This window comes from Corvus kubaryi, unplaced genomic scaffold, assembly GCF_017639235.1.
Source record: "Corvus kubaryi isolate FWS band 111438036 unplaced genomic scaffold, C.kubaryi_AGA036_p1.0 37341, whole genome shotgun sequence".
Taxonomy (NCBI): domain Eukaryota; kingdom Metazoa; phylum Chordata; class Aves; order Passeriformes; family Corvidae; genus Corvus; species Corvus kubaryi.
The window spans coordinates 5477096-5491556 of NW_024581112.1; the positions used below are offsets into that span (position 1 = coordinate 5477096).

At 41.8% G+C, this 14461-nt stretch overlaps 1 protein-coding gene across 3 annotated transcripts in view; it reads right to left on the reverse strand.

Moving 5' to 3' along the window:
* The window catches only part of GTF2E1 (general transcription factor IIE subunit 1), a 49077-nt gene that overhangs the window by 7093 nt on the left and 27523 nt on the right, over positions 1 to 14461 (reverse strand). For all 3 annotated transcript variants that reach the window (XM_042031713.1, XM_042031716.1, XM_042031715.1), the window contains one exon: positions 2383 to 2584. In XM_042031713.1, the coding sequence (XP_041887647.1) occupies positions 2383 to 2584 (202 nt within the window). The remainder of the gene's footprint in view (positions 1 to 2382; positions 2585 to 14461) is intronic.

Below are 14461 nucleotides of genomic sequence, written 5' to 3' on the forward strand. Positions count from 1 at the left end.
CTTACAGGCAGCACAGAGCAGATGAAGGAATCTCTTTAATCTCTCTTTGTCTTTGAGATCCATGAACTACTTTTTCCCCACCTTGCTCTACACTTCGCATGGCCACCGTTGCAGGCAGGAACCATGGCAGCTCAGTGGCCCAGATGTGGCTACATTTAGTCTGTTACCCATTGGTTGTTTTATTCACCCTGATGGAAATCCCTTAATGAGTGGTTTAGCTGCCTTTAAAGGCAATATAAATAGTCCTTGACATAGCTGAGGTATGACCCACAGAAACCACACTGTGCAGTGGACAAACAACTTGAAATTTTCATCTCAGTCCTGCCCAGACTATTAAGAAAGGTCTTGGATAATGGGGATAACTCTTTTATTTTTTTGCCACATTTGAGAATAAAACACATTTTCACTTGCTCTTAAGAGCTTCAACTTCAGAACAGACAACCCATGGTTCTTGACAGCATGACCACAGAAAATTAATTCTGTGAAGATTTTTTGTTAATTGAAATCATGCTATTTTGACACAAGGAAATGGAGGGGTTATTAAAATCCATAATTTTTCAAAAACCACACAGAAGGGCTTAAGTAAAGCAGGTTTATTTTGAAACCTGTGGGGCTAATTCATGCTCTCCCACGATTAAGAATTAACAGCCTCTTAGGAAAATATAAATGAAGATCTACCCAGTTTCCCAGGGCAGGTGAATGAGAGTCATGCAATGTCAGTGGGGCCACTTAGAGCTGTAACATGGAGTTGCCTGAGTTACTGCAAAGAGAAGATGCAGGCATTTTGTGACCTTTTCGGTTTGTTTCAGAATCACCAAATGTCAGTTTTGCCAACGATTTCAGACACTCAAGACTCCATAAAAACAGAGGGAATAAATAACCCAGGGTTTGGCACTTTAAAAAAATCTCACAGCAGTGCTTTCACGGAATTAACTGCTTTGAATTAATAAGAGTTAATAAATAATTAAATCATTGTATGTGATGAAACAAGTTGTGTTCAAGTAAGCATTTAAAAAGCTGCCTATTTATTTTGTCATTCCTTGCACAGAGTAATTAATCATTTACAATATTTTTTAAGTATTTAAGAGTCAAGCAAGTGGGTGCTGCTATTTAATCATGGGACTGCATCAGGCCTCTGCTGAGATAATTTCCTGTACACAAAAGGGGAAGACTGAAAAATTACTCTCTTTTTGGTAGGGTTATCCCAGTTCTACTATTTAAACTACAGAAAAGGGGTTTTAAAGCAAAGTCTAATGATTCAGCTTGGGTATAAAGGCTTCAAAGAATTCTCCATATCACCAAAGACACGTTGTGCGACCTTGGAAAAATCTTTTCTGCTCTTTGTACTGTTTCTGTTTTTCTATCAGAATGATGAGGAAAAATAGCTACCTTCTTGGCTAGAAAAAGACTATGAAGAGACAAAGAATTTTTATTATATTAATTAGAAGCTGTCTAGCATGAATATATGAGGAACATTCTCTCTCAAGGTTAGCCTGAGAGAAAAAAAAAGAGCATCCTGCTTGCTCTCCTATTAACTAAAGCCAAGCACCCCAAGGCACTGTGGGAATGGTTCTCCTCATGGTACAGTTCTTTTCCCCTGTGTGTTTAATTAATTTTTTTTAAATACAGAGAAGTGCATCACATTTCACCACAGCTGACAAAACTGACAGCTCCCCACATCTTTTTGCATTATTTAAACGTCATCTGTTTTTGTAAAGCTAGGAATGTTCCGAAAGAAAGTGTCATTTCCCATGGGTAAGAACATTTTAAGGAGTTTTTGATTCCAACATGGTCTTCTCCTGAAAAAAGAGGTGTGTAACAAGTTGGAGAAAATCAGAAGAAAAAAATCTGGTTATCACAAGTAATGTCTTCAAACTAGAATGTTGTAATATGAGGATTTGAAATACAAGGTGCAGACTACAGACAGCTTTGTTTCAAGAGCTAGGTAGAAGTAAAAGGAACAGATGAAAGATAAGTATTTGAGAGACAGAAGACAGCATAGACAGCCTAGATGGCACCTGCAGAGCTTTGTCAAGCAGCTGCAGTTTGCATTTTTTAAATACTAGGGTGAGGGCTTGGTGTGCATACCAGCTGCAGCATGGCAAGCAGCAGGCAATTGAAGCATCCCACCTCACAGAAAAATACATGCAGGAGGCTGACCAGAACAGTCATTTGCTTTGTTTAGTAAAAAACGGTTACAGTCCTCTGTCTCCTTGTAAACCGCACATCCCTGGGGGACTCTGTCAGTTGTTTGCATAGCTGGTGCTGTACAAGTAAGTCCTCAACGCAGCCAGAGGCTGCAAGGTTTGGGAAAGCCCCACAGAACAAAGGAACACACTACAAGGAAGCAGTGCAGTGAGAAAAGACCAGGCGCACTCCCACCTCTGCTTCAGGGCAGGAATCTCTGTGGGTTCTGGCTCCAGGATTTCATAGGCTAGGTTAACATCTTCTGTCTCACGAAGCAGGGCATAAATGGGCTCAATCTGCTCATTAAATCTTGCAACGAGTGTCCTTGCATCCTTTTTGGGCATTGCCGACTCATCTTCCTCCACTTCAGTCTCACAGAAGGTACAGCGGAAAGTTCCTAAAACGAGAGAAGTTGCTAAGCGTTGGAAGGAAAGCAGCAGGCCCAGCTCCTCATGCAGCCTTCCAACAGCAGTGCCTTAGCTGGATGCTAAGGAGTTTTTCTGCCCCAAAAATCCCTTCCCACACATGGTGTACCGGTTATTATTCAAGCAGACAACAAAGCAAGCATTTTGATAGCATCCAGTGATACCCAGCTGGGTACAGTTTCTCACTCTGAAAAGCCCAGATGGGCTGCAATACCTCTACTGAGACATGTCCCTAATCTCCCTCCCTCCTTCTTGCTGCACATTTTAAATGTCAGCTATGACTGGGCTGTGATAAAAAGCTACACAGTATCCTCTAAGGCATTCAAATATCATCTGTTTCAGGTGCTTGCACTGGTATCTCCCAGGCCATACCAACAGGCTAATTTCACAATAAAACAGTGTAGTTTTACACTGCACCAACCAGCCTGCAGTAACTGCTAATATAACCACTGTCACTTTGCAGCTACTGCAAAAAAGAGATGGCTTCTCCTTCTGTTTCAGGGCCAAACCAGGCAAAAAACCAGAGCAGCCAATGCAAAAACCTATCCCACCCAGCTCCCATATTACCTTCTTCAAATTAAGAATGGTAAGATAAGAATCATGTGAATAGCAGTTAAAAATAAGTTTGTTTTGCAGACCTTGTCAGGATCCATAAAAACAGGCCAGACTGAAATGGCTGCATGGCAAAGCAGCTACAAAAAACCCACTGAACTCCTGCACAGCAGCTTTTGGGTTTCATCGCTCCATCTGTGAGCTCGACCCTTGGGGCGGTACATGCACAGTGGGACCTTTCCATATGGTCTGCTAGGAGGGGAGCAGCACGCTGTAATGACTTAGTCTTGCAAGTGCTGGACTGAGAACATATCCCTGCTACCTCAGAACATGACATCCAGAGTGATGCTCACAGGCTTCTTGATTTCTCTTGTCCCTGGTTGATATTTTTTATTTATCCATTCTGTGACACCCATCCACATCTAGCCCCACCTCTCCATACCCCAATGAAGAAATGAAAAGATCTTTTTACCAAGAGGGAGCCTGAGGATAGGTCCTGTCAGGGAAATTATAATCTTATGTATAAAAACCAGAATTAGAATCAGTATGGAAGCTTGCTATGTCACCAGTGCTATGTCCAAACACAGTCAAAAGAACAGGGTTTGCCCAGGGCACTTGGGCATGATGTAACGAGACAGGCTGGCAAGCCAAGGCTTCTGGTATCTTGGTTTGCTGCTTACACAGATTTGCTAGTGTTGTCACTTCATTTTTTAGCACACCTCCTTCCCTGCCTGTAATAGAGTGATAAAAACAGACCCAACTTCTTCAGCGCTGGTTGTGAGGGCTAGACAATGCTCACACTCTTCTCAGCAAACACAAAAAGCACTGTTTATGACAGGAGGGAGATCTGTTGCCTCTCACCACAGTCTGTAGAGATGCAGTTTTGTACCCTGGCACCATCTGAAGTAGCTTTTGCTCACTGCTCCTCAGAAAGGAATGCATGTTGTGTATGTGGCCTGGAATATGGACACATTTCCTGCAATAAATCCTCTCTTTAGAAAGTTTCTCTTATTGACATGCAAGAGCCAGAGCAGCCAACAACAGCACTACGCAAAGTAAAAGATAAGCGGATAAAGTGCTCTTCCCTCCTATCCAAGCATGAAACACTCTGCTTATTTTTTTCCAGGCTGTCAAAACTGTCCCTACTGATTCAAAACTGTCCATTATATAAGCTGTCAGCCCGGCAAAAGCCAAACTCAACATTTGGTCTCCTTATCCCACATCTGAGGCTATTGGTGTGACAGAAGCTGAATCAATTTCAAAGAATTAGCACATCTCAGTTCCCATAATCGACTAAGGGAACAAACACAGGTTAATGAAGAACATTCCCCTCTTTTTACATGCCCCCTGAAAGTCCTGTTACATGCTCCTGAGACAACTCAGACTTTTCACACTTCCATCTGTGAACCCCATGAGTATCTGCAAAAGATTAAGATCATAGGGAGAATGGTTCCAATTCAGAGTACCAAAAAACCAGAAAGTAAATACAGCTCTAATGAAACAGAACTCCTAAAGCTATCACGGATTTGCTGCAACTTCCACCCCTCAGGGTTCTTAATAAGCAAAAAAAAGTTAAGAGATGAATTATGTAAAGAATCTGGGAATGAGTAAAACGACAAGCTTCCTCCATTAATATGCTGATTTTTTTCAAGGTGATGCAGCATTTCACAAGAGGCATATGTGATTAGAGAACTGGGAAGCTGCTTTGCCATGGCAGATGGCATTTACAAGTTGCAAACCTCTTGCGTTAGACTTTTAAGAGGTCAGAAAATGTCACCAAAGCTTTTATGACATGGCACATCACATCGGCAGTGACACATGTTCCTTTCAGATATGAATTGCATGTGACAAACATGAAGTGGAGGCCATCCAAAGGCTGATAATGGCAATGTTTCCACTCCAATAATGTATTTTTTCCTTCAGCCCTTACACAACAGAGTTTTTCAATTCAGACATGCTGCATAAACCAGGACAAACAGATATCCTGGAGCAAACAGACATGAGGCTTTTCTGCATCTTGGAAATGCTAACAGAGAGCACATACATCCCCATCTTTGAACACATGCTCAGGCACTCAACAGACCTCTCTGGCTGCACTTTAAAAACCAGCCATCTGAAAGATATCTCCTCATATGCTCCCAGACTCTGCGGGGCAGATACGCTGGTAATCTGGCTCCCCAAGGCTTCCTAAGATTAAAGCAGCTCAAGCTCTGAAGTATGGGGCCAGAATATTTAGAGGTAATTCCTAATGACTTGATTTCACTTGAGAGAAGGAAAAGGTCAACCACCCACACACATTGAAGGCAGGATGTCCAAGTGCACATGCTGTATCTGCTACAGTTAACACATTTAGCAGGCTATAGACTCCTGAGTCTGAGCCCAGGCCCTACTTACATCCTTGCCCAACAAGGTGTCTTCCTTCCACTCTGGGAAGCTGCCCAAGACTCTTGCTACTCTCTTAAAAAACTATTTAATTTTCAACTTCAACTTACTCCCATTCATTTCAAGCCTAATGATTATTTTGCCAAGAACTGTACCTCATCTCATCCAGTTTCCATCTTGTTGTGAATCCTGCAGATGTATTTACAAACTGCTGTCCTACTCATCCCCCCACCTTCATTTTGCAAGGCCGTATCTTCTTCTTTACCTTTTAAAACTGGCCATCCATTCCTCTGACCTTGCTAACAGCTTCACTGGCCCTTTCTCCAGTTTGCTCTCATCTTGTGCTGTGAAGATGGAAGCACAGACAAGTGTCCAGATGAGTTCTCCCAAAAGCTCAAATGCATTAGTGCTCCTCTGATAGCCATTGAGACCTTTTAAGATCACATTGTAACAGACCATGAAAGTGCTGCCTCAACTATCACAAGACCTAGCAATGCTCCCAGGTCTTTCTTTTCCTTTGTATCTTTCCTTCTCCTTTGTAGTTTCCAGTTGATGAACTCCATGTTTATAGCAGACATTTGCATTAGATTGTAGGTGCATGACACTGTACTTTATACTATAATCTTTCAGCTCCTTTATATTCCTCCAGCCTTCACCCTCATCCAATTCTTTATTCTTGATTGCATCACAAAACATTAAGCTAATTTATTTTCAAAATCTCCCACAACCTTCTTTTAGAAATAGCATTATTACCATTACATGGTGAGTGAGCTAAGACACAGATGGCACAGTTTCAGAAGTATCTGCTGATTTGAGCAGTACTTGATTTGAGATGCTTTTCTGAAACTTCTGCTTCAAAACAGAATGTGCAGTATTCTTACCAGTCTTCTTCCAGGCTCTAGGATTGGGCATCTCCAGTGAGTTAGGTACAACACCTAACGACAGCCTCTGAGAAGTTCAGCTTAAAATGACTGGTTCAACATCACGCAAATCAGCTGGCCGGAAGGATCAGATCATGTTCCTGTGGCTGCTACAGCCATTTTCTTCAAGTAATTCCCTGACTCTCACACTGCATTTTTCCTTTTTCTGCAGCAAGCCAGACAAAAAAAATGCATCCTATAAGCATAACTCCTCTCTCTGATTGAGCAAAGCACATTTTGGCAGAGGGGGGGATTATGTCACAGAGAAAAAGTTACAGGATGCACAAGCAGCTTTATTTCAGCACTCCTTAACCCTGAGTGCTTCCCCTGATGTTAAAATGAGAGTATAAAGGCTGCGAGGAAAGGATGGGAGCTTCCTAGGTTCCTCCCAACAGGAAGGCAGACAAATGCCTCCCACCATGGGATGCTGTGCCAGCAGCCATATGGTTCACCAGGCCTGGAGCCCTCAGTTCCGCACAGGCCTCTGCCACTTGACTCGACAAAGACAAGAGGACAACCTGCTAGTGCTGCAGGGGAGCAGGATGCCGTGCCAGCCTGCTTCCTGTAACGAAGGGAGGATGAGAAGCAAGCACCTTGGGTGCTACTCTAGCTTCTTGGAAGAGAGGTGCTTTGTGGGAATCCACTATTCTACCTGCTAGCTCCACACCTGAAGTTTCTTATCCAGCTCTTCCCATCTACTCCCATCCCAGGTCTGGGCTTTTCCTTCTCTGATGGTCCTATTCTCCTTGCTAGCAAGTCTTGGTTTATGTGTCCTGCTTTTCCAGCCTGGGCTTCACTCATTTCTCAGACTTCTCTGTCCATTCCTCTTTTCCTGGACTTCTTTTTCCAATTTCAGCCTCTCCTCAATCCTGTGCCTCCCTGCCCCATGCTCTTAGATCAATTACTTCTGCCTCTTGATTTGAGCCCTGGTCATCAAACTAATTTCCTGTTTCAAGCCAGAGATGGAAGATCTTTTCACAGCACAACCTGTCATCCAGAACAACATTACACAGGCAAAAGAATATACATTTCTCCGGTCTCCCCTTCCATTTTCTCATCAGCCCATTCTTCAATACAGCCAAACTGTTTTAAATTAAATTTTCCTAAGCAATTTAAACGTAGTCAGGTGCATAGAATGGGAAAAACTCAACATATAGTAAGTGTTTGACAAAGTTTTGAACAGAACAAAAATCACAGAACAATTCCTATGCCTGCCGTCCACAAACAAGCCAACCTCATGTAATGAAAATACTTAGCAACCTAAGTAAGAGACAGTGCTGTCAGTACAAATTATAATTAAGCTCCTTTATCATTGATTTTTTAAGATTTAGGGGACTGTTTACAGCAGCACCTAAAGGCATATCTCTGCTGAATCATTAAAGACACAAATAGTAGGTCAAGTGGCTACAACAGACCTGGATCATTAGTTACCATAACATGCTCTACATTAGGATATAAGGATACTCAACCTACTAGAAGTGGCAACCTGAGGGGTTAAATTGAAGCAAAGAGAGTTTTAATGACCTTAACGGACTGATCTGGTAACAGAGCTAATTGTTAAAACAGTTGATTGTTAACTGGATTCATCATAATGCAGATTAGACTGTAGCAGCTGTTGTCCTGACTCCCAAACTTAAACAGACTTCTCAGCCCTCATCAAACTGTTCTCACCTTCTCAACGAGAACACAGTCCAGTGTGTCTAAGTGGGAAATGCACTCCTGCCACACAGAAAGATGAGTCTGCTGTTAAGTTCATCAGTTAGCCTTCCCTGGCCCCATCCCTCTTTTCTCACTATGGGTACTGGAAATCCATAGTCCCTAGCACATTTGTATGTTCCAAAAATGCAGCTGCTTTAGGAAAAAACAAGAGAAATCCACCAATAAAATCTGTCTCCTGAACACCACAGCAATACACCATTCTCTCTTGCAAGTAATTCAGTGATTCAACACATGCAATGAAAGAGCCAGTTACAGAGCACAGTGTGTTACATAAAATGTAATGCCACATCTTTCTGAGACAGGTTTCATGGTCCACTGGATCTTAAGCTCCTGGAGCCACTCCAAAGCCCAGGGCTGAGTGCAGTACTCTCTCTTGAAACGTGACACAGAAAGTTAAAGTTTTTGTATTAGTCCTGTTTGGGATAGCCCAGAACAGACCCTGTTGTCAGAACATGAAAACAAACACTGGACCATGTGTAGAAAATGTCAGCATTTTGGAAAGATTTGCTGACCTGCTTCTGTAATAAAACATCCAGTTTTGCCATTGAAATCCAAAATGCATCAGGCTTCACCCGATTTGCTTTATAATTTCTAACTATAGAGAAGATAAGGGATATTGCAATTGAAATGAGTAGCCTCGGTCAGAAATGGTGACAGAGCAAATCCAGAACACGTGGGTGATAGCTGAAAGCAGAGAACTGAAAGGTTCATGGGCCAGTGCTGCCCACAGAAGGTCAGTGCAGTGGCTGCAGTTTGGAGGCGAGCACACAACACCCCTGGAACAGCACTGCACCCAAATTGCCACACTCGCTGCATGATGCCTGAGCAGATGCACACTGCTAAATACAGGTCCTGCCCCCAAAACTGACAGCTCTCCTAGTAACAGGCTAGTGAACTACAGCATCTTCTCTATCCCCCTATTCCTTTTCTGAAGACCTAATACCAGGCACATACAATTACCATTATGGGCAGGAGGGACAGCAAGAACCAATACTATACACCGCTGGACGTATCCTATTGTCAAATCCTAGACTGAAATTTGCTAGAACATATTTTCTATCACAATTCTGCCTCAGATGAGTGAGGAAGCATGTGGAGTGCACATTAGTAAATGTCAAGCATGGCAGTTCAGCTAAAAATGGGGTTAGGAACAAATAATGTAACTAATACTGTTATCTGAAGAAAGATTTTAATCTCTTTATTAATTTTTCCACAATATCTGAATTCTTAAGAAAGTTGTGTAATCTACTGTTTACAAATGGGATCAAGACCCCACAATGAAATAAAAAAAACCCCTCCTTTTAACTTTATGTGCCCCAAATCTTGATCCAGTTTTTCTCAGGTCTGTACGTATTCTAGTATAAATCCTACTGAGTCAACAGCTATGAGACTGATCCTTCTCAGTATCAGACCACAAGGTTTTAAAATAGGTTTCTGTGAATTAAGAGAATGAACAATGACTGTTCACCTTCCAACAGCTTGTCTTCACTGACCTGCTGTTCAATATGAAATGGGACTGTAGGGTGGACACGGGAGAGTAAAATCCAGGTTCCTGGAACAGCATTCAACTCCCTAGCCTACAGGTACAGGTTTGGGAAGGAGTCATATATTCTCCTGCCCTCCAAATCAGCCTTTGAAAATGGGTGATTGAAGAGCACTTATTCTATGATCTTAGGAAGCAGAAGAAACAGTACTTCACTATACAATTCAACACCAATTCATAATATATACATACCAAGATACAGCTCTGACTTTCGAGTATCTATTTTGAGCCTTAATAATGCTTCTTAAACATTTTAATATTAAACATGTTTAATATAGATTCAGAGTATTGAATTGCCCACCAGGTATTAAACAGAGAGTAAACATTTCATTTGGGATAAATGTCAATCAGTTTCCTTTCAAAGCTTCTATTCTTGTAACATAGATGTATCAGCCACAGCATTTAAGGGCACTCATGCAGTAGCACTATTTCTGATTCAGATGAGGTAATTCTGCCAGAAACATGTTCAGAAGGTTTCAAAACTGCAACTTGCTAACATATGAAAAATGATCAATTTGTTTAAAAAATAAAAACAAGATGGTAACTTAAAGCAACAACAAAAGAGATAAAGGCATACTCTTCAACACACAGCAGGAATAGCAAAAGATGAAAGAAACATATTTTATAATTGCCATTAAACAGTGTCTCACTATAATCAGAAGGAAATTTCACTTAGCCAATGCATATGTTCATGTATTATTTATTCTTCCTGAAAGCAGTGTGTAAACATATAAAAACTGAGGGACTGGCAGTCCTGGAAACAGAAGATCCCTCTGTTAAGCTGCAGAGCGGATTTTGCTCCAGCAGTTACATTATCCTAGGCATAATTTGGAAAAATAGTGGTGCTAGAATGTTATTACAGATGGCTAAGAATAGTGTCCAGCACTCATTCCGGACCCTCTCAGCACAAAATGAACCCTGCTGTTAACAATAGAAGGAGGACTTGCCAAGATAAGACACCCTTGGCAACACCTTCAAATACGTAAGGCCAGCATTTTTCTTCCCTGAAAATCTCACGTGTTTGGGGACAAGGAAACAGAAGGTTTCAGAGGCTTCTTCCAGATCACCCTGCTTCAGGCAATGGCAAATGTTAAATACTTTCCCCATGCCTGAGATCCACTTGTTAAACTACACCAGCACCTCTGATTTTCTGAGAGAGATCTTTTCTTCCATGTTCACTCCCACTACCAAAACCCTTTAGTATCATACAACACATTCCCTGAGGAGTGAGATTCAGAACTCTGGCACTACTATACTACTTACAGTCCAAAAGGGCTTCAAATTCCATTGCTCAGAAATGGCAACAACTTAAATCCTTTACTTTCAAATTCTCCTCAGAGAATTCAGAATCAGAGTTAATGTGTAGCAAGAAAAATCTCCTGCAAAAACCACCAGGGCCACCAACAGAGAACAATACAGATTAATAAAAAAAATGTAAAATGTCATTTTCTCCTCATTATAATAAACTCCAGTTAAAAAGAAGGGTACCCAAGGGAACACACAATAGATGCTGAGACTCTGCATTTCATGCAAATCTGCTCATGTACACACCAGAAATCTATTTAAGAACAAAGAGCAAGAACAAAATCCTTAAACCATGGTCCCAAGACAGTATTTGAAAGGCTAACGGGGCCAGTATCAGAAGCGTGCATTTCCATACCAGTGCTTGGGATGGCAGCAGCTGGAAATAGCAAGAGAGAGGAATTAAGGCAGGAGCTCCAAGCCAGCATGTTGTTTCCAGCCTTATTTTCAACAGCATCACATAATGGAATGGGCCAACACCAAGAGGACAAGCTGCTCTTACGTCCACTTTTCACTTTTTGTTTTCCAAGAGGTTTTGGAGGCCCTTCACAACAAACAAAGTAAGTTTCTGTGATGTTTGCTATGTAAGAATAAAGACAGGCTATTATCAGAACAGGTATCACAATACCCTCCTTCCTGAAGGTCTGAAAGAATTTATGGGCAATATTCACCAACTATTTACTGGTGTAAGGTATCATGCTCCAAGCTGTCAGCTTTTGAAGGTCCCCCAGCACTGCAAAAATATACAACAGTATGTGATGAGTGCTGCTTTTCAGCTGACTTTCTGCTGGGAATTTGAAGGATGATCCAAGGTAGCATTTTCTACTCAACTAACTTGGATTCTCAGCCATACATAAGGTAACAGATCCCCTTAAGAAACTTCTGCACATACCCTTTGCCTGGAAGTGCCACCTTTTAAATGCTGCCTTACACAGTATTTTTATCAATCTATTGATCGTTTCAGTATTTCTCACATTTTAGCACATGAAGCCTCACTTCTTACCTGCCATCAAGGAAACAGAAATATCCATGAATTCTTTTTTGTTCCTTCAGACTGTCTTCTGAATAGTCATGCCATCCACTGTTCTCTTTTCTCCTTAATGTTATGCCTTTTAGAAACTCCTTTGTGCAGAAGTTCTTTCTTCTTTACTCTCAAAGGAAATACCTTTCCCTTGTTCCTTGTGAAAACTACAAGCCACATGAAACCAGTTCCAGTACTGCTCCACCTCTCTTGGCTGGGGAAGGATTACAGCCCAGCCAGCTCCCACCTGCAGGACCCTCTGCACATAACCCGGGACTCAGGCCAGAGCTGGCAGAAGAGAGTGAAGAGAAATCCAAAGAAGTGTGATGGAAAAGCTTCTTCCAAAGACAGCACTTAGTGCTTAACTGCCCTTCCTCCCTCTGTCCACGCAAAGCCATTAGAGTAATGGGAGCAGCCCTGAAAGCTTGGGCAGTGCTTCCCAGAGGCTGGCAGGGAGGACCCCATTTTCTCATTAAATAGAAGGGAGAATAAATGGAAAGAGAGGCTCCTCAGGACTGAGCTGAGCTCCAAACTGCAGGACGGTGCCAGAATTGCCATGGACAGAAATAAGTTGGCAGTTTCTAAGTGAAAGAATTGCACAGATGCCAGGAGGGAACCTGAAACATAAAGGGAAACTAACACAGAGTAGGACTACAAAAATGTTGAAAAAATAAACTAGGAGGGAATAACAGAGCACGAGGTGAAACATGCAGGAGAAATTGTTGAGGCTGCTCAAATGCTGGCCCATGATACTGGGCAGGATCCCTTGTGAAGCCCACACTGAGGTCTGGGTACCTCTCTCCCACACTGCCTCAGGGAAAGAAGGAATAGAGGAGGTGTATTTTTTACATTCCCTGAGAATGACCTTATCTATCCCTTCTCTTTTGACCTGTGCAATGGGAACCACATGGACCTACACAGGTGAGAGGGACTAAAACAACAGCATGGACTGGTGAAACAGTCACAAGTGCCAAGGTTTGTGTTAATAAACAGGATTTCTGCTAACAACCCTTCAAAGACCAAATTCCCAGCACTCTCACCTCTACTACCTGCTTGGAGAGGAGGTGCTGTTTTCAATTACTGCTCTTCTTGGAGGAGAAATATCTCTACAGCTAAGGGCAATTTTTGCCTTCTGTACTGCAGTCTCTCATCACGGGTTTCATGGTAAAACTGAGTAATGCTCACCCATGGAGCCAGGCGCCTCCGCACTGCAGGGTTTGCACAAAACCTCACCTTACCAGCATCCAAGCACTTAAAAAGATTTAAAGAGCAAGCCATCCCATGTGCACACAAACTTCCTTTAAACCACCCTCTCACTCCAGCAACATGCATACCAAAAGCAGCAGTTTGGAAGGGCAAGGGCAATGAAATAAACTGTTTCCAGAGATTATTTCACTTAGTAAAAGAAATAAGTAATGAAGAACATTTTAGGTCATGAAATGTTCTTTGTTAGAGAAGATGAGATGTTAGAGATGCCAAATAGTAAGAGCCTGACCTTCCTGCAGCAGCACACAGGAGAATTGATCAGAAACAAAGCCAGTGAGACTAGTTTTCCAGTTCAGTCTGACCTACACACAAGAAATAATCCAGTAAAAAATTTTAAATCTCATCATTTTCTACACCAAGCAAGAGAAAAGGACTTGCTAGTAACAGGAATACTTTAATGGGGTTCCTGATCTACGGGTTACTGCTGTTGCAGATAAGCCCCCAGCAATCTGCCATCTCGATACCCATGGAGCTGTCAGAGACTGATGCAGCTCATGGTAATGCCAGCCAAAGCAACAGAAAGCCTCCCTGCCACCTGCAAATTTTGAGTACAGAGGCACCACCTCTCTCTATGCCATTCTATCTTATTTCTAACACATCAAATTAGACCACCTGAAAAATAAAAGCTTAAGCAGTTTAATGCAGCCTTGCCTTGACTTTCACTTCCTGTTACAGACAGAGCCCTCAGATTGTTACAACCTAAAACAGCACTATGTTCTTAATAGAAAATATAAAAGAAGAACAGATTAAAAATGCGAAGAAATAGCAAATTTCATTCGTATATTTGTGGAGAATGTGTTGTTTAAGATAGACTGTACAGACCCGACAGTCTTAGATAAAAAGTATTTAATCTATCACCTTGCAAAACAAAGCACAAGTTTTCCACAAATTACACCCCAGCAAAACATATCTTTGGACATCAGCTTGGGTGGACTCTGAAGGAGATGCCATGATAGATAGCCTGGACAACAGAAGCTGAATACACAAAATAAAAAATTTCATTTAACGCATGTTAGTGGCTTAACAAAACAGACTGACACGTTACCCAAGTTGACTAAGTGATAAAAAATTACCCTTATTTTTCATTAAAAAACAATAACCAAAAATATACTGCCTGTTTTATTTCTTAATTTGATCCATCATT